Source organism: Aspergillus caelatus (genome assembly GCF_009193585.1).
Source record: "Aspergillus caelatus strain CBS 763.97 unplaced genomic scaffold BDV27scaffold_298, whole genome shotgun sequence".
Lineage (NCBI taxonomy): Eukaryota > Fungi > Ascomycota > Eurotiomycetes > Eurotiales > Aspergillaceae > Aspergillus > Aspergillus caelatus.
Window position 1 is genome coordinate 22,680 of NW_022475561.1, and position 19,189 is coordinate 41,868.

The 19,189-nt window shown below is 48.9% G+C and overlaps 9 protein-coding genes across 9 annotated transcripts; 3 read left to right on the forward strand and 6 right to left on the reverse strand.

Annotated features, from left to right (window-relative positions):
• Positions 1-2: 2 nt before the first annotated feature.
• On the reverse strand, positions 3-3,184 carry BDV27DRAFT_61018 (putative transcription initiation factor TFIID subunit). Its single transcript, XM_032077083.1, has 5 exons — positions 2,941-3,184; positions 2,487-2,625; positions 2,389-2,432; positions 1,525-2,339; positions 3-1,474 (listed from the first exon to the last, which is right to left on the reverse strand). Exons 1-5 carry the CDS (start codon positions 3,118-3,120, stop codon positions 430-432), a joined length of 2,223 nt encoding a protein of 740 aa, XP_031921983.1. The 5' UTR covers positions 3,121-3,184; the 3' UTR covers positions 3-429.
• A 209-nt stretch (positions 3,185-3,393) lies between these two features.
• BDV27DRAFT_136967 (mediator of RNA polymerase II transcription subunit 11) lies at positions 3,394-4,328 on the forward strand. Its single transcript, XM_032068887.1, has 2 exons — positions 3,394-3,511; positions 3,615-4,328. Exons 1-2 carry the CDS (start codon positions 3,428-3,430, stop codon positions 4,038-4,040), a joined length of 510 nt encoding a protein of 169 aa, XP_031921984.1. The 5' UTR covers positions 3,394-3,427; the 3' UTR covers positions 4,041-4,328.
• Positions 4,329-4,366: 38 nt separating this feature from the next.
• On the reverse strand, positions 4,367-5,714 carry cap2 (F-actin-capping protein subunit beta). The gene is made up of 5 exons (XM_032068888.1): positions 5,642-5,714; positions 5,137-5,516; positions 4,795-5,064; positions 4,669-4,716; positions 4,367-4,616 (listed from the first exon to the last, which is right to left on the reverse strand). Exons 1-5 carry the CDS (start codon positions 5,668-5,670, stop codon positions 4,543-4,545), a joined length of 801 nt encoding a protein of 266 aa, XP_031921985.1. The 5' UTR covers positions 5,671-5,714; the 3' UTR covers positions 4,367-4,542.
• An 848-nt stretch (positions 5,715-6,562) lies between these two features.
• Positions 6,563-7,338, forward strand: BDV27DRAFT_150047 (uncharacterized protein; the record flags this gene model as incomplete). Its single annotated transcript, XM_032071163.1, has 3 exons — positions 6,563-6,592; positions 6,674-7,013; positions 7,091-7,338. The coding sequence occupies 3 exons, from the start codon at positions 6,563-6,565 to the stop codon at positions 7,336-7,338; spliced, it is 618 nt and encodes a 205-aa protein (XP_031921986.1).
• A 488-nt stretch (positions 7,339-7,826) lies between these two features.
• On the reverse strand, positions 7,827-10,345 carry BDV27DRAFT_163147 (HET domain-containing protein; the record flags this gene model as incomplete). Its single annotated transcript, XM_032073508.1, has 3 exons — positions 7,827-7,909; positions 8,014-9,673; positions 9,737-10,345. The coding sequence occupies 3 exons, from the start codon at positions 10,343-10,345 to the stop codon at positions 7,827-7,829; spliced, it is 2,352 nt and encodes a 783-aa protein (XP_031921987.1).
• A 458-nt stretch (positions 10,346-10,803) lies between these two features.
• BDV27DRAFT_61062 (uncharacterized protein) lies at positions 10,804-12,463 on the reverse strand. Its single transcript, XM_032077085.1, has 3 exons — positions 12,318-12,463; positions 11,903-12,080; positions 10,804-11,835 (listed from the first exon to the last, which is right to left on the reverse strand). Exons 2-3 carry the CDS (start codon positions 12,078-12,080, stop codon positions 10,886-10,888), a joined length of 1,128 nt encoding a protein of 375 aa, XP_031921988.1. The 5' UTR covers positions 12,318-12,463; the 3' UTR covers positions 10,804-10,885.
• Positions 12,330-16,158, reverse strand: mph1 (3'-5' DNA helicase). Its single transcript, XM_032077084.1, has one exon. It carries the CDS (start codon positions 15,997-15,999, stop codon positions 12,610-12,612), a length of 3,390 nt encoding a protein of 1,129 aa, XP_031921989.1. The 5' UTR covers positions 16,000-16,158; the 3' UTR covers positions 12,330-12,609.
• Positions 16,159-17,098: 940 nt separating this feature from the next.
• Positions 17,099-18,058, forward strand: BDV27DRAFT_61097 (uncharacterized protein). The gene is made up of 3 exons (XM_032077086.1): positions 17,099-17,402; positions 17,491-17,772; positions 17,838-18,058. The coding sequence occupies exons 1-3, from the start codon at positions 17,255-17,257 to the stop codon at positions 18,002-18,004; spliced, it is 597 nt and encodes a 198-aa protein (XP_031921990.1). The 5' UTR covers positions 17,099-17,254; the 3' UTR covers positions 18,005-18,058.
• A 698-nt stretch (positions 18,059-18,756) lies between these two features.
• On the reverse strand, positions 18,757-19,178 carry BDV27DRAFT_163151 (ADP-ribosylglycohydrolase family protein; the record flags this gene model as incomplete). The annotated part of the gene is made up of 2 exons (XM_032073509.1): positions 18,757-19,097; positions 19,166-19,178. The coding sequence occupies 2 exons, from the start codon at positions 19,176-19,178 to the stop codon at positions 18,757-18,759; spliced, it is 354 nt and encodes a 117-aa protein (XP_031921991.1).
• Positions 19,179-19,189: the final 11 nt, after the last annotated feature.

Genomic DNA, 19,189 nt, shown 5'->3' on the forward strand with positions numbered 1-19,189 from the left:
TTATCTATGCCGATGTTTATGATCCATGAAGCTGTATCTCCCGGTGGGACATGACATCCTCTTCGGCCTTGTTCTTTACCCTCGCGACTTCGTCATTGGTACTAAGTCGACTAACTTCTGAATAATATAATCATTTGCAACATTTCCGGATGTTCAGCCTGCAAATCCCAAATAGGATCCAAGTAAGAAGCTAATATATAGCTAATTTTAGATAAATTGCAGCGGCCACCAACACCATCCCATCAGAATCAAGCCAGGACGCCTTCTAGAAAATTCCAGCCACCAAATGCATGTGACCATTAATATGTCCCCAAAATAATGCTATAAACCGCAAAGAAAATTGGACAATATAAGAAGACAAACAAAAAGTGTGAAGATGAAAGAAAACAACCGGGTATCTGGCGCCGTTTTGCATGAAATTCACCCCACTTAAGGAAGATAAGCGCCTCCAGCAATGATCAGATTCATGTTGGTGAATTTCACCTTATAGACAGGGCTCTTCTTAGTTGGGAAGGCACTGATTTGGTCCGGAGAGACGACCACGTCTTTACCTTTCTTCTTTGGAGCAACTGAGCTTGAAGCCTGTGTGCCGGAGGCGGGGGCATTGCCCCCATCGACCTTGGTTCCTGCGCCGCCTTCTCCAACTACACGTCCTTGTGTTGAGTCCTGTGCGGGGCCTGTGACATCCCATACGCGAACAGTCCCGTCAGCGCCACCGGACACCAAAACGGTAGACTCAACGCTCCAGCTTAATGACCAGATACCGCCCTTTCCATGGCCACGCATGCGCTTTAAGAGTCTTCCGGGTGCGAGATCCCACAGAAGGATGGATCCGTGGTCATCTGCGGAAGCAAGGAGCTTGCCGTCCCGGCTGCATGCCAATGCTGTGATGTTACCGGTGTGGCCGGTGAACATACGGACAGCATTTCCCGTAGTCACAGCCCACATGCGCACCGTATGGTCTGAGCTTCCAGTGAATACATAGGCCGAGTTCGGGTGGAAGCAAATACAGTCGACATCTTGGTCGTGTCCGACGAAAATACGTTGCTGGCGGATATGGTCTGTAACCCAGAGACGGGCAGTTTTGTCATGGCCTCCGGTGGCAAAGTAGTGGCCGTAGGGACCCCACTGAAGGTCCCAGACGGGTTGATCATGTCCCTTATAGACGACCATGCACTGCCATAGATCCAACGACCAAAGCCTGATTGTCTTGTCTGCTGAAGACGAGAGAAGCCAGCGAGCATTCGTCGGTGCTATAGCATTCTCCGTGCGTGTTATAGACGGAGCGAATGCTACAGCATACACTGGCCCCGAATGCCCAACCAGGCGACGAGAATTCGATGGTTGCGTATCGTCCACACTCTCGTAGGTCGATGGGATTCGCTTTCCATCCAAACTCCAGACCCGAATATATGACTCTTGCATACCAGCTGCAACGAGCATATTGTCATCGGAAAAGTCAAGGCAGTTAATACTGGGTATAATTAGCTATTCGAGCCCGAAGAAGCAAAGTAAGAGACTCACCCGTCATAAGTATTGTGGAAAGTAAACATGCAAACACTGACGGCTGGCCCAACACCACCAGTTCTTCCTTCGATCCGAAATCTATCGCGGTTCTCTTTGACCTTCTGAACCTCCATGGCAACGTCACGAGCAGTTGATGGTGGATAAGGAATGTCAGCGCGAGTAGGGGCTTCATCGTCCTCCTCCTTTTTGATCATCTGGTCAAACTCTTGCAGGAGAGTATTCTGGCCTGGGGCCGGTGGGTTTTTGACGTCTTCATCCGCAAGCTCGCCTCTCACATCGGCTTCGAGGGTCTGCTCCATTGGAAGCTTCCCGAGCCTGAGCCTGGGCAATGTTCCAGCCATAGCGGGGTTATCACCTGTATAGGCAGAGCCAGGGTGATGCCCAGGTATACCTTCGTCTTCAGTAGGGAACGTCTGGCCTGCGCCAGCTTGCCCCAGCATGGCGGCGAAGCTGAATCTGTCATCGACGGCACGTTCCTTGGTTATGATAGTGCAGTAGCTGCTCAGAATGGCAGACATGACGGAGCCACCCTCCTTTTGCTTGCTCTCGAGGAATTGCATAAGGTTCGAGAACGCCGGGTTGCTTAGAACAATGCGATATTTGTTCCCACGATAGAGCTTCGCAGTTGAATTATCTTGAACATGCTCTGGAAGAGCGATTGGCTCCAAAGCGCGGACATCTTCAGTGTGTTCAGGCAGAAAAAGGTTCTTGTTAATATCGAAGAATTGTTTCGCATCTTGCGGATAGAAAGATGTGACCATATTGAGGAAAGAATAAACAAAGAGCGGCCAAAGAACGCGTCTAAGCTCCGGCTACAGAGGGTCAGAAGTGGTCTTTACTTCATATGAACAGTAGTCATACCTTATATAAATCCAGGTTGTCTTCAACCCAGACTTTGAGTAGGTCTGTCGCCAAGTTAATTACACCGTGCCAAGCTGAGGGTACCATACATAGCTTACCGAAACCAAGTCTGTACTTGGGACGTGCATCTTCTCCAAGAGGAGGTAAAGGGCGACCATCTATCTCTTGATTCGCCGATTCCATGCGGAGCATGGCCTCAGTACGACTATAGCCCTTCTTGGCCAAGTAGTCAATGACCTAAGGCGGACGACGTCAGCATCAAGATGATAACATAGCTACGTGCAAGTCTGGCAACAAAACAAAGAGAGAAAGAAAAAGCAACATTAAAGACAGAGATTAGATGAAACCCATATATAATGTCTGAATACGTTATACATTAGGTCCAAGCATATATGTAGAAATACCGCTTTGAAGTTAAGGTTAAGACATAGTATGTCAATAACACGGATGGCGAGGAAGCTCCACATTTATGGTTTACCAGGACCTCGGGAACCCATTCACCACGGAAAACATAATTGAGCATCCAAACATAATCACACAGCGACTACTTACTATCTGATTCAAATTCTGCTGGGACATCGCACCACTGGGAGGAGGTGGAGGAGGACCCGGTGTCGGCGCAACTGGGGTGGTAGCACCCATTGACTGTTGAGGAGGCATTGACATTCCACCACCGGGCCCCATGCTTCCACTTCGGGGCGCAGGGCTCGGGGCCCCGCCTGGAGCAGACATGGCCCTAGATATCTAGTTCAAGGAGGCGAAAATGCCTAACCTGAGGGAAATGATGGGAAGATAAGTGGGCAGAGGGATGGTGAAGGTCAAAGTAAACGGGAGCTTTTGCGGCGTCACGTTCTGATATTGCACTATATCACTTTAGGATTAGTTTGATTCCCCGGCTTAAGTAATCCGATTCTAGTGTTCCCCAGGCCCGCGCACGTGATGCAAGCTTAGCTGCCTTCGCATCTTCATATTCGAATCCTAGACGGAGCCTTACCTTTTGTATCGGCTTTTTCTCCTTGATCCATATACAAGCGCAACAATGGCAGACAGCAAGGAAGTCGGCAAACCAGACCAAATCTTTACATCGGCGGATCGGATACGCCAATTGAACGAAGTGGACAAGGTAAGAGGTGCTTCGAAACCGAGCGGAGAAGCAGTACTTCGAGCGACAAACACTTAGACCGTCGTGAAAGGCCCAATTACTCACTAGTGCTTCACAACTACAGGACGTGGCAAGACTAATTCACTCCGCTGGCCTCGCAATACAAGCCCTCACCAACGCCAGATCAAGCGACTCGACAGGAGATAACTCCCTCGATTCCCACAAAGTTCGGTTTAAAGAAGCTACGTCGCAGTACTTTGCTCTCCTATCGTCTATCGACGTGCGATTACGCCGTCAGGTCTATGCTTTAGAAGAGGCTTCTATACTTGCTCCGGATTCGTCCTCCAGGACAGGCGATCTACCTGGCGCAAGCGGGGGAGCTGCGGCAGCGGCGAACCCGTTGGATGTCAGTTGGCTTAACAGCCGAAAGGATACTGTAGGCAAGGATAAGGAGGCAGAGCTTTGGGCGGCTGCAAGAGGATTTGTCGAGCAGATTAGCAATCCTGGGGTGAAGGCTGAGAATAATCGTGAGGGAATGGAAGTTGATTGAGCATTCATTTCGCACGCACCCCACTTCGAAGGGAACCGGCAACCCCCAAACATTGGGTAGAGTTGCTCCAATATGTTGGTCGATCTTTGTCGCCTTCATTGTATGCACCACGGTCCATCCTACGGGTAATTCCTGGTGTCGCCCTTACTTCTTTTTTTACTGTCTTGCCCAAGGCCCACAACGAGCCTTGGCATTTATGATACCCAAAGCTACTGAATCAGATATTCTGTCGAGTTTCGTTTCAAAGCCCTTGCGCAGGGATCCAAAATAGGTTCTGCGGTATAATTTTCATCTTGCGGTTTGTACATCTGTTACGAGTTTGCTACTCTCGATAAGCTAGCATTATCGAAATAATGTGAGTTTTAGATCTCCAGGAACCTTAGCTCGAATCTACATACAATAAGCTATAAGTGCAATGTTGGAAGGCGCAAAATCGATGATACAAAACATGCTACTACCGTGACCATTGCGGTAGCTAGATAGCGTCGGCAGTCACCGGTGACTACCTGTGCATGGACATAATCATCTCCCGCTGGGTAGCGCGCTCCTTGCTTGCCTCCGACAAGGAAGCCAGACCTGTAGCATATTAGTACATAGCTAAAGGATGCGGCAAATAAGGGAAGCTTACTCCGGAGTTCGCCCACGACATCCTTCGCTTTACCGAAGTAGACCTCCTCTATACGCATTACCAAGTTAGTATGTCATTCAGAGATGTACCACATGTACGATTCAAGCCAAGAACAGTGGAACATACGCAGCAGGTTCCTCATCTTCAACTCCATGTCCTCAACGAGTCGACCAACATTGGCAACGTGGCTTGCATCGGACTCAACGGGCAAGTCCACCTCCACTTGTCGGGTCATGTTACCGCTCAGATCCATTTCACCCAGAGACTCGGTCTCGTTGGCCAGATGAAGGATAACGGTGCTGGTCAGCTTGTAGTGGGACATGCGAGCCCGATCGGTAGCTTCAAACACGTGGATACTGTCCCATTCTCCCGAGCTTTTCGTACCCGGCGTTACCCCTGAGATGCATCAGCACAAGAGCTACCAACACAATTTCACTCTCTTCTTAAGTCTTGAATTCATTCACCCACCCTTCTTCAAAAGTATAACACCAGCGAAACCGTCATCCAAATCCCAGAAGTAAACGCTGCCTACACCACCCTCATAGTACAGCTCCCGGTAGACGTCGAAAGCCTCATTAGCCGCTACTTCAAGCTTTCTCACTCTCTCGCTAGGGACGGTTCCATCATCCAGAGGAGGGTCGAACTCGTTGCTCCAAGGGGAGCGGTAGCTATCACCATCCCGGTTGTAATCGCAGAGCAGGTAGTCACGGTTGGTCTTGGAGCACCGGCGGATCTCGAGGGGCTGGTCAACGGAGGAAAGGAGGTCTTCGGTGAGGTCAGGGACTATAGATGTAATCGCCTGAAGGTTCTTTTTGGTGTCCCGGGGGTTCAAGCGCCGCAGGAGGTCGCTGGTTGCAATTACAGTCAGCTCTCGGCCTGAGGTGGGGTACGGGGTTGGGTTTGGTTTCGTATATCGAGAGGGGTATAGCATGCATGTTGCAATTTTATGCGTTCGTACGGAAGGCGTACTTACAGCGCACTGTCAAATTGAGCGTCAGCCATGGTTGGTAAGCTTCAGCGAATGTCTGGTTGGTTTTGTTGTTTACTCCGTTCTCCAGACCGATCTCAAGTTGGCCGGAACGGAGGTGCGTTGTCGGGTGGGTGGGGCCGTGGCAATTGTCTTTAACCTTAAAACCGAGGGGTGTATAAATAAAGCATGGCCGTTTTGAGGCACCATATCACTCCAAGTGCACCATCCCAGCAAGTACTCCAAGATTTAATAGACATTCTTCCAACCTTGCAAGTAAATGTCCTGAGTCCAGCTTCAGGTCAACGTAACGCAATATGCCGAAACTCTAAACATATCCTTGAGTCCTTGAGACTAATGGGGAGTGTTATACATAGTCAATTGATTCAGTGTGTTTGATTTCCTAGCGGGTGAAGTATTCGGTGTGAATTACTAAGTTTTAGATAACTATTGAAAAAATATTAAACTCTATGTACTGTGATTCTTCCTATAATAGCCCGGATCTCCGTATCCAGAGACCTATATAGTTCAATTTTCACTGAACATTCAAGATATTATATCTAACCAATATTTCATACTATACATTATGTAGCATATCTCAAATACCCAGACGGATCCTCTATTCTATGAAATGGCTAGGGAACTGGGTGAGAGAGGCTAACGCTTCTGCTGACGGCAGCAATCCCTGCAATGGCGTTTTCTCTCCCTTCCTTTGTTCCCCAAGATATAACGAACGTTATAGGGGTAAGGATCTATATCTCAGTAGATTCGATCCATGACATGGTGAGTCACCTATCTACCTAACATTTGATAGATATAGAAAAACGCTGTTGGCTGAGTCAGTCAGTCCATAGGTGGAATACCAGTGACCCTTGGGCAACTTTGACCATTAGATTTCCAGGTTGACTCACTATAAAGTGCATAATTATGGCCTCTTGGAAGATCAAGCCTTGCAGTGTTGTTGACGCCCCCGCTCTAGCATATAATAACATGTCAGCCTTTTGGAAAGACCAGACATGAATTCTTTTATGGCCTAAGGAAGTCACGCTGGATTTTCTAATTGAGCAATGTGCAAAGCGCTACCCGAATATCCTACTACACTCACGCCAGGAGGCCCGTCATCAGAAGGTCGTTGACCCTCTTACCGGCGAGCTTGTCGGATATGCCCGATGGTTACTGCCTTCCACCCACGTTACTACGGATGATGGACGTCCACAATGGATTGATGCTCAAGTCCCAGATGTTACTGAGTTCGACAAGAAACGGTTTCAGCAAATAGCAGAGTCCGCGTGGTGGAATGGAAGAAGCGATATGCGATCGATCGATGATATGAATGACGCGGTAATGGACCGTATACTCGAGCAGATGTCTTATATCAGTAAGTGGGATTGATTTGTTCTTGGTAAAATCGCAACACTGTTGCTCTACGCAGATCGACTGTTAGTTTCCTCCTAGAGCTCGACTACTTGGCTGTTCATCCCAAGGGCGAAGGCAAAGGAATTGCTACAGCACCTGTTGCAAGCGGCATCAAAGTAGCCGAATCTATCGATGTGCCCATCGTTACAATGTCTTATAAAGCAGGACGTGGAGTGTATACGCGCTTAGGATTTGAAGAGGTTGATCGGGTAATTCAGGATGACTCGAAATATGGTGGTGCTGGTGAACATGGGGCCTACTTCATGATATATAATGTCAATACCTAAATCTAGGAATACCATATATCAGGATTCATAACTGTGATTTTTCTCTCCTCCTCTCCTCTTCCTTCTCTTCCTTCCCTTATTTCAGAGGATTCACTCTGGCTCCTTCAATATATATGATTAATTATATGTATTGAGTCTACCAGCCCCTTCCTAATGCCCAGATGCGACCCATCATGATGCAGTTTTAAGCGTCGCTTGCCACTCTGGCGCCTACTGCATAGGAATAGGTAAATAGCCATCAAAAGTAACTTCTGGCTTATAGTACACCATTTACAATACTCTGAGGATGTCTCAATAGGCATAGTCCTCGATATGAATTATATATAATAATATTAAAATCCCTAGAAGTCAATGGGGTTAGCGCCATGCTCGCCCGTGTCGAAGATGCAGCCGTCAATGCCGGGGGATGTCGCTATCATCAAGGTAAATGGACCGGGCCCGTCCCCATTTGAACGCGCGGGGGACGCTATGGGGAACTACTATCCAGGTTACTCGCTTTCACAGTCGTCGACATCTTGCTTCATGGCTGCGCGGAGGACGTTGCGTGCATACCCACTTGTGCTTGTGATATCTGAACAATACCGCAATATTAGCTGTGTCTCAAATTTTGTAATTTGAATATATTTCTATATACGTATATGAACTATACTATTTCTGTTAAGTTTTGGAATAGACGCTGCATGGTGGACAAGTCAAGAGCTCGCTCTTGCTCGTCATCCCTCTTTTGCCTCAGGAGTTGCAGGAGTATTGAGGCTCTTATCCGAGAGGAATTCGCAGCCACGGCCTTGATAACACCTTCTGTAAGAGGCAGCCTTTTCCCTCTATTTTCCAATATAATATCCAATATAGAACTTGGTGCATCTGGACCAGGATTCGTGGCTGCTGCTATGAGAACTGCCTCCGTGATTGGTAGACTCTCCCCCTTCCGCTCAAATAGATACTGTATAATTGATGCTCCCTCTAACTGATTACCAGCTGCAGCTGTAACGATGTTTTCGGTGACCACTAGAGTATCCCCTCTCTCCTTGAACAGAGTCTCCAATATACCCCCATATCCAGTGTTACCTGCTGCCACCCTAATAACCTCCTCTGTGATGGGAAGACTATCTCCCCTTTGCTTGAAAAGAAGCTTCATCACAGAATGCGCATCAGGATTCGCTGCCACAGCCTTAACAACTTGTTCTGTAATTGGGAGAGTGTTCCCCCTATGCTCAAAAAGGATCTTTAACAGATCAGCACTTAGGTCTTGATGGTCTGCTGCTCGCCTAACTATGTCTTCCGTGATGGGTAGAATATCACCTGCTTGATCCAAAAGAGCTTTCATGGCTGAAGCGCCATCTGGTGCTCCGCCAATGCCGCATACATCTGAAGTCAGCACATTATATTTGGACGGAACCGCTATCGTAAGAATATCATGCAACACAGTGGGATTGTGTAAACTATCCTCATGGTGAGATCTCACAACCGAGAGCTTTGATTTGTGTGGTTCCCCGGATATTGTTGCTCGATTCTTTTCTTGCAGGCCATCCAATGTAGGGGCCCAATCCCATTGAAGGACGAGGTCGTGAAGAACACTCGCTTCCGAAGGAGGCCCTTGTGAAACCAATCCCCTCGTATCATGTATAGCTCTATGCCGTGGAACCACGCTGCTCATAATGATTTTTAGTCCACTCCTCGAAATCCTGACGATAGTTGGAGTCGACGCTCCCTGGAGCAGGCAGACAATGTCACCCGGGCGAATCGGCTCCGCCGGGGTTTGGAGAAGCCACTGTACACCTGAAATCATGTATTGATACAGTGCCTCTACTGTATCGCGGAATAGAACTTTAACCTCCTGTCTGTCATATCGTGAGCCAAGTGTTGCAACCGATTTTATTAGCCCTAGCATATAGCCCTTGCCTCTAATAACTGCTGCCTCTCGATCAGGCCACGTCTGGACGGAAATATCTGGCGAAATGATGTGCTTGATTACGCGCTCAAAGACCATATTCCATGGGAGCTCGTAATCTGGCCTCAGAGCCTTGATGTTGGGATCATCGGAACACATGCCGAGCAATGCGTATACTTTATCATGTAGACAGGAGGCACGACGCGTATGGTACATGTCAATCAGCTCACCTATGGACTGTGTGCCACGGGTGTTGAATCGATAACTAGGGCGAAAGACTGCATCCTTAATAAGGTGATACGCCGACTGCACCAAGCCTTGTAGCTTCGGGTGAGCTGTGCGAAGAACCTCTAAGCTCTGCAAGCCCGAGACAAATGCGTAACCGTTCATCTCCACAGGACCACACATAACTATAATATCCCGGGCCAGAGCCACCTCCTGGAGTACCTAGAACACAGACTAGTCAGGAAAGACTCATGAAGACTCGATTACCGGGCCTCGACATCTTACCCAAATTCGTTGGAACCATGGGCGTTGCACCAGTGCCAGAGAGGAAGGAAGAGACTTTTCTCTATCTGGCCTGTCACGGGAGTAGGATTGAGGCAAAAGATCTACAGAAGTATCTTCCGCAGCTTTGCGTATGGCTTCGAGTGCCTCACTGCTTTGATCCGCCTCCTCTCCAAGCCAAACTATGACTCGCCAAGCTTCACCATAGATTGTTCGCATCAACTGGATCTGGTGGGATTTCTCCTGGTCATCCTTTTGATTGATACAGATGGCATCAATCCATAGCAGCCGTGCCACACTGTGGTTTCTTAGACGCAATAGCACTGCATGGAGATTCCGAGTGACGTGAAAGGCTCTACCGCCTATCAAAATAGACTGTGGCTCGTCGCCTCTGCCCCATACATAAGATAGGGCTTCATACGGGTGCTGTCCCATGGAATCTGTCAGAGTGTATTCGATGAGTTCGCATTCCACGCGGGCAGCCTCATCTTCGTGCGGTAATAGACGGAGCAGGCGGATCTTGGTGGAGCCCTTAGCCAGAGGGCGATAGGTGTATTGGGACATACCCAAGGAGCCACCAATGTGTGAGTGACCGAACACTCTCCGCCACATAGTGTATAGATAGGATCAAGTTTGTCATTTCGGCTCAGCTGGGAGACAGGACTTCATAGCCGCCAGACATATTCCACTAATGCACGCTGGGTAACCTCCTTACTAGTAGTGGGCCAATAAGATCGCAGCACTTGCTGATAATATGTTGTTGTACTAAGGATCACGATGCTACATATTTATCTAGTGACCAAACGATATCATGCTGCGGAACCAGCGAAGAACGAATGCTCCTGGGCTGTAGGGCTTCCTTCGTTCGTCCCGACGTCCGCATTGCAAATCGCTCCATCGCTGCCTTTGTCGATCGCACTATATACCCCGCAATGCCTATCGTGGATAACTCAAAGGTACAGTAGGCTCACCTGGCGATGATCGCTGATTCTAATCGCTCCCCTGCTAGCGATTGTAGATTTCCTTTGTGGCTAAAATAGCCGATCCTAGGATCGGGATCTACTTGGGGTTATAGATTAAGAGCTTGAGATATGTATGGATATATTATTATAAGCATAGACTTTGGTGGAATTAAAATATGATCAAGATCAATTAGCGCTCGAGTAAATTATAGATCTGAACGGGCATCCTCACTCGCAACGCCCTCGACCAACCCACTGTCACCTCAACTCTCGCGAAATATTCCCTGGCTACATAACAATGGCGGAAGGTCGGGACGAGAGCCACATTGCCAGATACTGGTATCGGCACGACAATGCTAGCAGTGTGAGAATCGTCCGCTTTCTCAATCCACTGCAGACCAACGGAGTTATTCTTCCATGAACAAATACTCGCCCGGAAAAACTGTCCTTGTCCATTCACTGCGCTCTGCCAATCCGGTAGTTCGACCATTGGCGACAAAGTAAAATACGTCACAGCCTCCAAAGTGACTTTGACCTGACAATTGTCTGGAAAGGTGGACTCCGGAAGTAGGCATTCGAGGCCGAGATTCAAGCGGATAGGAGTCATAGTTGATCCATGACGTTGGTCCGGAGGTAGGTAGAGCGGCTTTGCCTCTTGCGCACGCACCGTTACGTGCCCCATTTTCGCTCCCAGTAGACTCATCCGCAGCCCTGTCGAATCGGACATCTGAATCCCACTACCTTCTCCCTCTGGCCACAGACGAGGTGGCTTTTCAGGGTATAAAGGGAGGAGCTGGATCTGCCGTGTGGCACGAAGTCGCTGATTACTGATATCCACCTCGGCATGGACGTAGTAGATAATGCTGCACATCTCAGGACAGTACTTATCCGAGTTATAGTCAATGCTCGGGGGTAACTGGAGATGATCCTTTCCATGATGAGCAGCTGTTCTAGACGGAATATGCTCAGAACATGGGTCGGATGGGAGAGCATCAGGGATGACAAATGAGAAAGGGAAGATGCGAGGATGATGCGATGATTCCTGAATTCCAATGTGGTGCATTTGGAGAAAGTTGTAGTCGACTATACTACCGCTGTTGGGGAAGGGCGTGGTCTTTGCTACGGTTGTTGATGTTCTTCCTGTGGTGGTATGTCAGTCTATGTTTAGTTCTAGATGCGCATGTTAGGGTTAGTTTGGTTGTCATACCAATTAATGTTATGGAAATGTTAGCGCTTTGGGGAACATTCCTTTGGTGGATGACCAGTTCGCCCTGGAGTCTTTCGCCGGTTGTGAAGACTGTTTGTTTACTGGTTAGACGGATCTCCATCGCGGGAGTAGGAGAGAGGCTTGCGACAAGTTGGGGGATATATTGGGCTGACTTCATCTTTCTTGAAGGATTAGGTTATTTGGCATAGATCAAGATGAGCTGAAGATCGAAGATGATAAAGTCGTGACTGTTGTATGAAATGAGTCTGCAGCAGAGCACCGTCTCCCCCCCATCCTTTTATAGTCCTGCAAAACCCACATGATTACGTTCACACCGTCTAATGCAAAATTGAAGTGAATGGAGGGGAAATCAGGAAAAGATGATGGAAAGGTGACTTGCTTCGGCATGAGTTACCTTTAGCTGTATCTCAATCGCTAACGGCAGTTGTGTCCGAATCCGCCGACCCTTAAGCTTCTTGGCAGGCTGTTCATGGCGACATCGGGACCAATCTAATGAGTCACCCTGACTTTAGTGAGTACCGGATCCTGGTTCCAGGGCTAAGGATCAGGGCTAGACCCCATTTCATTGTTTTTCTCAGGGTAGACTAGTAGTGAATGTGTCGATACCCAAGGGTTCAATTCCAATTCCTTATATTATACAATAAATTTATCCAAAAAAAGGTCATCACTCATGACAATAATGGGACCTAGTCGTCGCTATCATCACTGACGACGTATCGACTTGTTTTATGTGCATTGTTGCGCTCAGCGCTCTGAGTAAGAAGGGTAGCGAGGTCAGGGGGATCAAAGTTGTCGTCCGAGTCATCATCCTTGCTTTTTTGGGACGAATAAAACGGCTGTTGTTTCTGGCAGTTCACAACAGAAGACAATAGTTGTTCCGGGGTCATCGGTTGAGAGTCCTCAGCAGACGGGGTCTCCTTATCTACCGATGCGGACAAATGGTTAGAACGAGATTTGGTTTTTGATAGTGTTCTACGGCGCTCACGACGAGGCGACAGGCTGGGGACCACCGAGTCGTCCTGCCTGGCTGACTCCAGGGCAAGAATCTTCTTAAAGCGTTCTTCACAGTCCGGGCCAACGCTATTCATCTTTCGTAACGTTCCGATCATACGACGTGTCAAAGATCCGTGTTTCACAACCTTCGTAGGTCTTGCGACGAGCTGGAGGCGAGGAAATACATCATTGCGAGGGTTGCGGATGAATTGTGGGCTAGTGGCCCCAATATTGCGATAGTGTTGCTCCAGCTCTCTTTGCTGTGCCGAGGTCAGTACAACTTCTTCAAGAGCCGGTATCTCCACCGGCTCCGGGGTCGGCATCCGAGGCTTCCTATTCTTCTCGGCTTTTGACTTGGGTCCCGCTGCCAGGGATGAAGCTTTAGTGAAGCCGGTTTCGACATTGTCAGGCATGTGGAACTTCTTGGGTGGCCTTTTTGGCGCTCGTCCTCGTCTTTTTGGCTCTGGTAAGCCCTGTTCCCCATTTTCGTCCGGGATATCAATATGGCGTTTATCCGCTACCGGCCGTATGCCCGCTGGCAGAATGCGGGGGGAGATATCATCGTGAAAGGTAAAGCGGGACCCACTAGCAATCATTTGTTGCATCTTCTCATAGTTATCCTTGGCTTTGATGTACGACTCTTCCTCCTTGCCCTCCATAAGGAGGAGGACGATGTTTCCAGCCCTCTTTCGTCCTGTACGCCCCATCCGTTGAAGCATCCGGATTGGCGATGCAGAAGAGTCATAACATACGATGAGGTCGACTTCTCCGATATCTAAACCTTCCTCGCCAATGGAGGTTGCGACAATTGTATTGTACGTGCCCTTTTTAAAATTCTGAACTATACTGAGTTGGGTCTTTTGGCCCATGCCCTCAGAGCCCTTCGCGCTGGATTGCCCAACGAAAACGTGAGGCCGGATCATGGGCTCATATCTTTTCAGTACCCTCGTCACTTCTTCGGCACTGTCCCGGAAGTGGACAAAAATCATAATTCTCGTGGATGACTGGCTGCCATTTGCTTCTCCATTGGACCCTTCACCAGCATCCATAAAATGATTCAGAACAACCGATTTCAGATATTCTAGCTTTGGATGTCCGATAAACTCCGGATCCTTGGTCCACGGCTGAAGATGACTCATAAGCTTCTTAAAGCTCTCATCCTGAACAACTTGTCGCTGATATTTGCCACCTTTCTGGCCCTCCGTGTTGGACTGGAAGTGCAAGAGGTGACGATAGAAGGGCGTAATTCCGTGATACTTGAGAAGATCGATAGCATGTGCCAAGCTTGCGAGAACGGTGAATATTGCGTTGACCTTGCCCTTGAGTCCGAAGTGTGCGTTTCGACCGGCATCTGAAGCCATCCACTGCTGCCTAGATTTAGTGAGCCCAAATGCAGTGAGCATCATCGGGTCTCTTCCCCAGTATGCATTGAGGGTGCGGAGCTGATCGACAAGCGGTTGCAGAGTTTTAGAGAGAAGGTCCATACAGAGGACCATCTCCTCGGAGTTCTTGAAGGTCTGGACTTCGGTGTTCCTCGTATGAACGTACTCCCGGATATCCAGAGATTGCTCGGTGCGTATCTCGACTCTAGCTATATCAAGTCCATCGATGACGGTTTGAACAGACTCCACTGTGGAGCCCGGAGTCGCCGTCAGAGCCAGGACACGGAAGCTCTGGTTATATCGGCGAAGGAACTTCACAACTTCCACGTACGCGTAGCCACCTGTCGCGCGATGTGCTTCATCAACAACAAGCAGGACAATCCGTTTCGGGTCTGCTATGCCGGACTTGAGATCATTGATGAGCGTTTGTGGAGTCATAAAAAACACCCGCTTATTCTGCCATTCCTCTGCTCGAATACCTGGTGCAGCCTCGCCGGTGAGCATGGTTGTCTGGGATCGTGGAATTCCCGCTATACCAAAACAGGCGGAGATTTGCTGAGCCACAAGGGGTTTTGTGGGTGCCACAAAGATAATCTGCGCACTTTGGGTCCACCGGAACCAGTTAAGCATAATTGTCGCTGCGATAAAAGTCTTTCCTAGACCCGTGGGGAGTGCTACAAGCAGGTTGTGAAATAACCCTTTCTGAGCGATATTGAATTGATAGTCTCTCGTTTTGCCAAGGTTTGTTGGATAGACCCAGGTACTAAGAGCCCCTTGATCTAGCTTATGCTGCGTCGGGGGCTCATCCTTTTCTGGTGGAGACCATACCTGCTCTCCAATAGGCGGTTGGGCTGTTTGGTTTCGGGATGTCATGTCGAATAATGAGGTTTGACGGATACCGAGCGGGCGGTTTGAGGACTGCGAAAATTGCCTGGTCGCGGGTTGAGGCTGAACTCTAGTTGGCGGAGACAAGGATAGATCCGAGTCAAACGCATCGTCGGGTATATCTTCGAGAAGGAAGGATGTATCTGTTGCACCCTCATTTTGTAATGCAGGCGAGCGCGTGGTTGGTTGAGGTGTCGGGCCTTTTGTGTTTGAAGGCGGAGGCCAGGATTGTTCGTTCTCGAACGACTCTAGCGACGCTGCAATAGCCGCATTCAGGTCGTCGTCGTTATAATCATCGCCACTTGCAGCAGGCGCTTTCGGTGCTGCTCTTCTTTCCCCGCTCGTCTGTGCTGGTATGGTGCTGGCTCTCGCGATACTGGGCTCTGGCTTTTTCCAGCGGGGTCCACGAATCATTTCAGGTGGTGACGGCGGCTGAGTCAATTGGGTGACAAATATATTCTCCTGAATATTGCTGCGCTTGGGAATGAACACTTTGTACTTGGACGGGGCTTCCGCGTCTTCGAAGTACGAGTCTTGGCTGGGCGACTGCAGCTCATCGTGAGTGCCCTCATCATCGTCGACTACAAAGGAGTCAGAGCCAGTCTGCGGGCTACCATCATCACTGTCTTGTTCCGACTGTCTATTCCCGGACGACCGTCGTCTCACACCAGACGCGGTACCATCCAGGCGGCGACGCTTGGCTGACCGCGGGGAAGACCCGGCTGTGTTTTGCGCGGCATCGGGGAATTCATCATCTGTTAAATCATCAAATCCCTCATTAAAATAATCGACCGAGCTATCATCCGAGCCAGTCATGTCGAGCTGGACTTTTTGGTGGCGTGATATCCGGCCTTGCGATTTCTACACTCAATACTCTTCATTTCCGCGCGACGCGGTGACGCGAAATCATGTGAACGATATTGATGTTTGCTTTGTTTGTGTTGATAAGCAATCAACCCAATCAGGACCGGCACATGACAAGCCGCCAGTCAACCAACCGTTTCCAAGTCAGGGAAAGTGTTCTACCTAATTCAGTCATTGTAACACTACCTCAATCGTACTCTATCAGTACCTCAATTTACTAGTCGACAGTATCAATACGGCAGTAATTCACGGTGGAAGGCCAAAGAATGAACTAGTCGCTTGTAACCTCATAAATTGCCACTGACATGTCACTTGGACAACAATCCAAAGTCTGCAGCAGCACTAAGAAGGTCCACAGCTCGTGTGGCCACCCAAAGAGTGGGACAACAGGACAACACCCGAGTCTAAGACTCTAAGGGGGCACACTAGGGGCTATTTTTGGCCGTCAATGGATACCCCCCAGATTTTCACTCTTCAAAAGTTCACAGACCCTTCCACTAAGACCAACGTGCGAGGAGAACATTCAATTAGGGCCAACCGTCATCTGACTGATCACAAACACCAATTGTCCAGCAGGCGAAGCTCACTGTAACCTTCTCCCTTACAGCGTCCCCCAACGAATGGTGGCAGGCAAAGTGGTGGATGGAACCACCACTTACTAGTAGTAACTTTGGAGACTAGACCAAAGTTGCAACGTCCCAAGAGAGCCCTGGAGGCTTCTCGATCTTGTCGGCCTATAAACTTGGAAAAGTCCGCCGGGCCATCTACAGGGTCGCTTGATTTTACTGGTCCGTCAGGGTCTTAGCCGAAGCTCTAGTGAAACCCGACGAATCAGATCACTCCAATGACGAGAAAATGAGTATCCGAGTTTCAATCATACGGCAACAACCCTGATACTAAATTACCTTTGCTTGGAATTGTCCCCTGTCGTTTTGAAAAAAGAAAAAAGAAATTGAAATTGAAAGAAAATAAAATTCACCCTAAACCAAGGAAGAGTAAAAATAAAATAAAAGACTGGGCAACCCCCCGCTTTAGGTAGCTTTAATTAAATCCCCGTCTTTCTCCTTTGCTTTCTTTCTCTTTCTCCCTTTTCTCTCCACAGTCCTTCGTTAACTACTAACTACTACTTGTCGCATTTGTATACACTCGTTAATTCCTTCGAGTTTTATTATCGCTTCAGCGTCTTTGTCATTTTCAACCCGTCAAGATGAAGCTCAACCTCATTGCTCTGGCTTCGCTGGTCGCCTTGACCGCGGCCCAGTCGACCGACTCTGCGTCTGACTCTGCTACTGGCACTACAGCTGCTCCTTCGACGACTGTCAGCTTGAGTCCTCAACAATCCTGCGCTAAGAAGTGTACGTTGCCCTTATTTTTTTTGCCCATCTTGTTCTCTCTTGTCCCTATACAAAGTTGCCAAGTACACTGCGAAACTGACCAAAGCAGGCGACCAAACGGATCTGTGCTGCATCGCTGGATGCTTCCAGGTTCCTTGCCCCAACGATTCTCAGGCCAACGACACCAACACTTGCGTCGCTGCCTGCCCCCAGGGCAGTGGCACTCCATCTGACACTGAGCGCTATGCTGCCTGCCAGAGCTCCTGCTACAGCAGCCACTTCTTCCCCATCACTGCCACGGGTAACTCTGGAGCTTCCAAGACCTCCGCCAGCGACTCCGATGCCACCACCACCGGTACTGGCAAGGACAGCTCTTCCACTGGTTCCAGCGGTATGTAACTTGGAAAAATCACGTTAATGTGCGGTCTGGATCCAAGAACTAACATGCAATGATAGAATCCTCCGGCTCCCGCTCCTCGGGCTCTAAGTCTTCTGGCACTGGTACCAGCACTGGATCTGCTGCCAGCGGTACCGAGACCAATGCTGCCTCTGTCGCCAAGCTTCAGCTGGGCGCCTCTGCCGCCGGTATTGCTGGTCTCGCTCTCGGTATCTTGGCTCTGTAAATGAGCTTGGCTTCTTGATTTGGTGATCTCACGCGGGATGGTTAATGGGAGAATGTAAAAGGATGGAGAGGTATTAATCGGTATAAGGATGTCGCATAATGGGTTTACCTACATAGTTGTACTTCTGCGCTGTAATATTGATTCCCAAGCACTTTTGTCGTTAATTGCATCGGTATTAGCTAATACAACTGCTTCCCCAAGCTGATCCTCGACATTCCTCTCCAGGTTGAAAATGACTACAGTCCTGTAACCACTTCGTAAACGAGGAAACAGACCAAGTAAGCAAATGCCCACTTGGTACATTAATCAAACGTCAGCAACAAGTCCTGACATTAAAGGGGGGGGCAAATTCATGTAAGGGGAATAGGGCTGTGTTCAATTCCGCGACCCCTTTATCTGCAGTTAGAGTTCATCCCTAGTAAGTAAAGAAGGACGACGATCCAAGGGAAAGTCTAGGCCATACAAAATACAAAATTTAGACAAACTAAAGAATCTAGCAGATGCAAGACAAGCTCCGTTCACGATATGACGTGCTGATCAACGTAGTCAAATTTGCAGGATGTACTCCGTACCGACCTATGCAAAGATCGTCTCTCCACACCCCCACACCCTTAATTCACATCACATAATCCATATATCATATATCTCTGATTCTTTCCAGCCACCCATACCCTATTCATACTCCAGGTACCACAACCAATCAGGAATACCCCAATTCAAGACTCACCCATAGTACTCCGTTCCTAACCAGTTCAATTTAAAACCTCCCTAGAAACAATCTCCGACAACTTCCCAGCAACCTCCGCAATGAACCCCTTATTCTGCATACCATCGACCCATTCCGTCGGTATCGACTCAACCCCATAAAAGGCGCCCGCTAACCCCCCGTAAACCGCCGCCGCTGTGTCAGCGTCGCCTCCTAGGTTTGCCACTGCCAAAGCGCCTTCGGCCCAATAATCATACTTGAAAAATCCCCATAGGGCCACTTCGAGCGTATCTACGACCCATCCGCTGCTGCGCATTTCCGGGGCGGATTTCGCTTGCCAGTCGGATACGGTCTTGTAGCTGCAGAGTCGCTGTGTGAGGGCACTGTCTGTGAACTTGTACTCGTTAATTATATTGCAAATGTGCTCTTTGCTTTTGCCTGGTGTCGGTCAGCACAGTCAGCAAACATTTCCCCCTGAA

What these genes read in the sequence shown, in the direction of transcription:
- BDV27DRAFT_61018 (XM_032077083.1), bottom strand. Translation starts at nt 3,120, where the DNA reads ATGTCTGCTCCAGGCGGGGCCCCGAGCCCTGCGCCCCGAAGTGGAAGC. An exon ending in ACAACCTGGATTTATATAAG is followed by an intron (nt 2,340 to 2,388) that starts GTATGACTACTG and finishes GACCCTCTGTAG; the next exon opens with CCGGAGCTTAGACGCGTTCT. An exon ending in TTCCACAATACTTATGACGG is followed by an intron (nt 1,475 to 1,524) that starts GTGAGTCTCTTA and finishes AATTATACCCAG; the next exon opens with TATTAACTGCCTTGACTTTT.
- BDV27DRAFT_136967 (XM_032068887.1), top strand. Translation starts at nt 3,428, where the DNA reads ATGGCAGACAGCAAGGAAGTCGGCAAACCAGACCAAATCTTTACATCG. An exon ending in AATTGAACGAAGTGGACAAG is followed by an intron (nt 3,512 to 3,614) that starts GTAAGAGGTGCT and finishes TCACAACTACAG; the next exon opens with GACGTGGCAAGACTAATTCA.
- cap2 (XM_032068888.1), bottom strand. Translation starts at nt 5,670, where the DNA reads ATGGCTGACGCTCAATTTGACAGTGCGCT. An exon ending in GCTCAATTTGACAGTGCGCT is followed by an intron (nt 5,517 to 5,641) that starts GTAAGTACGCCT and finishes AATTGCAACCAG; the next exon opens with CGACCTCCTGCGGCGCTTGA. An exon ending in TGTTATACTTTTGAAGAAGG is followed by an intron (nt 5,065 to 5,136) that starts GTGGGTGAATGA and finishes GATGCATCTCAG; the next exon opens with GGGTAACGCCGGGTACGAAA.
- BDV27DRAFT_61062 (XM_032077085.1), bottom strand. Translation starts at nt 12,080, where the DNA reads ATGAAGTCAGCCCAATATATCCCCCAACTTGTCGCAAGCCTCTCTCCT. An exon ending in CATTTCCATAACATTAATTG is followed by an intron (nt 11,836 to 11,902) that starts GTATGACAACCA and finishes ATACCACCACAG; the next exon opens with GAAGAACATCAACAACCGTA.
- mph1 (XM_032077084.1), bottom strand. Translation starts at nt 15,999, where the DNA reads ATGACTGGCTCGGATGATAGCTCGGTCGATTATTTTAATGAGGGATTT.
- BDV27DRAFT_61097 (XM_032077086.1), top strand. Translation starts at nt 17,255, where the DNA reads ATGAAGCTCAACCTCATTGCTCTGGCTTCGCTGGTCGCCTTGACCGCG. An exon ending in ACAATCCTGCGCTAAGAAGT is followed by an intron (nt 17,403 to 17,490) that starts GTACGTTGCCCT and finishes TGACCAAAGCAG; the next exon opens with GCGACCAAACGGATCTGTGC. An exon ending in CTCTTCCACTGGTTCCAGCG is followed by an intron (nt 17,773 to 17,837) that starts GTATGTAACTTG and finishes ATGCAATGATAG; the next exon opens with AATCCTCCGGCTCCCGCTCC.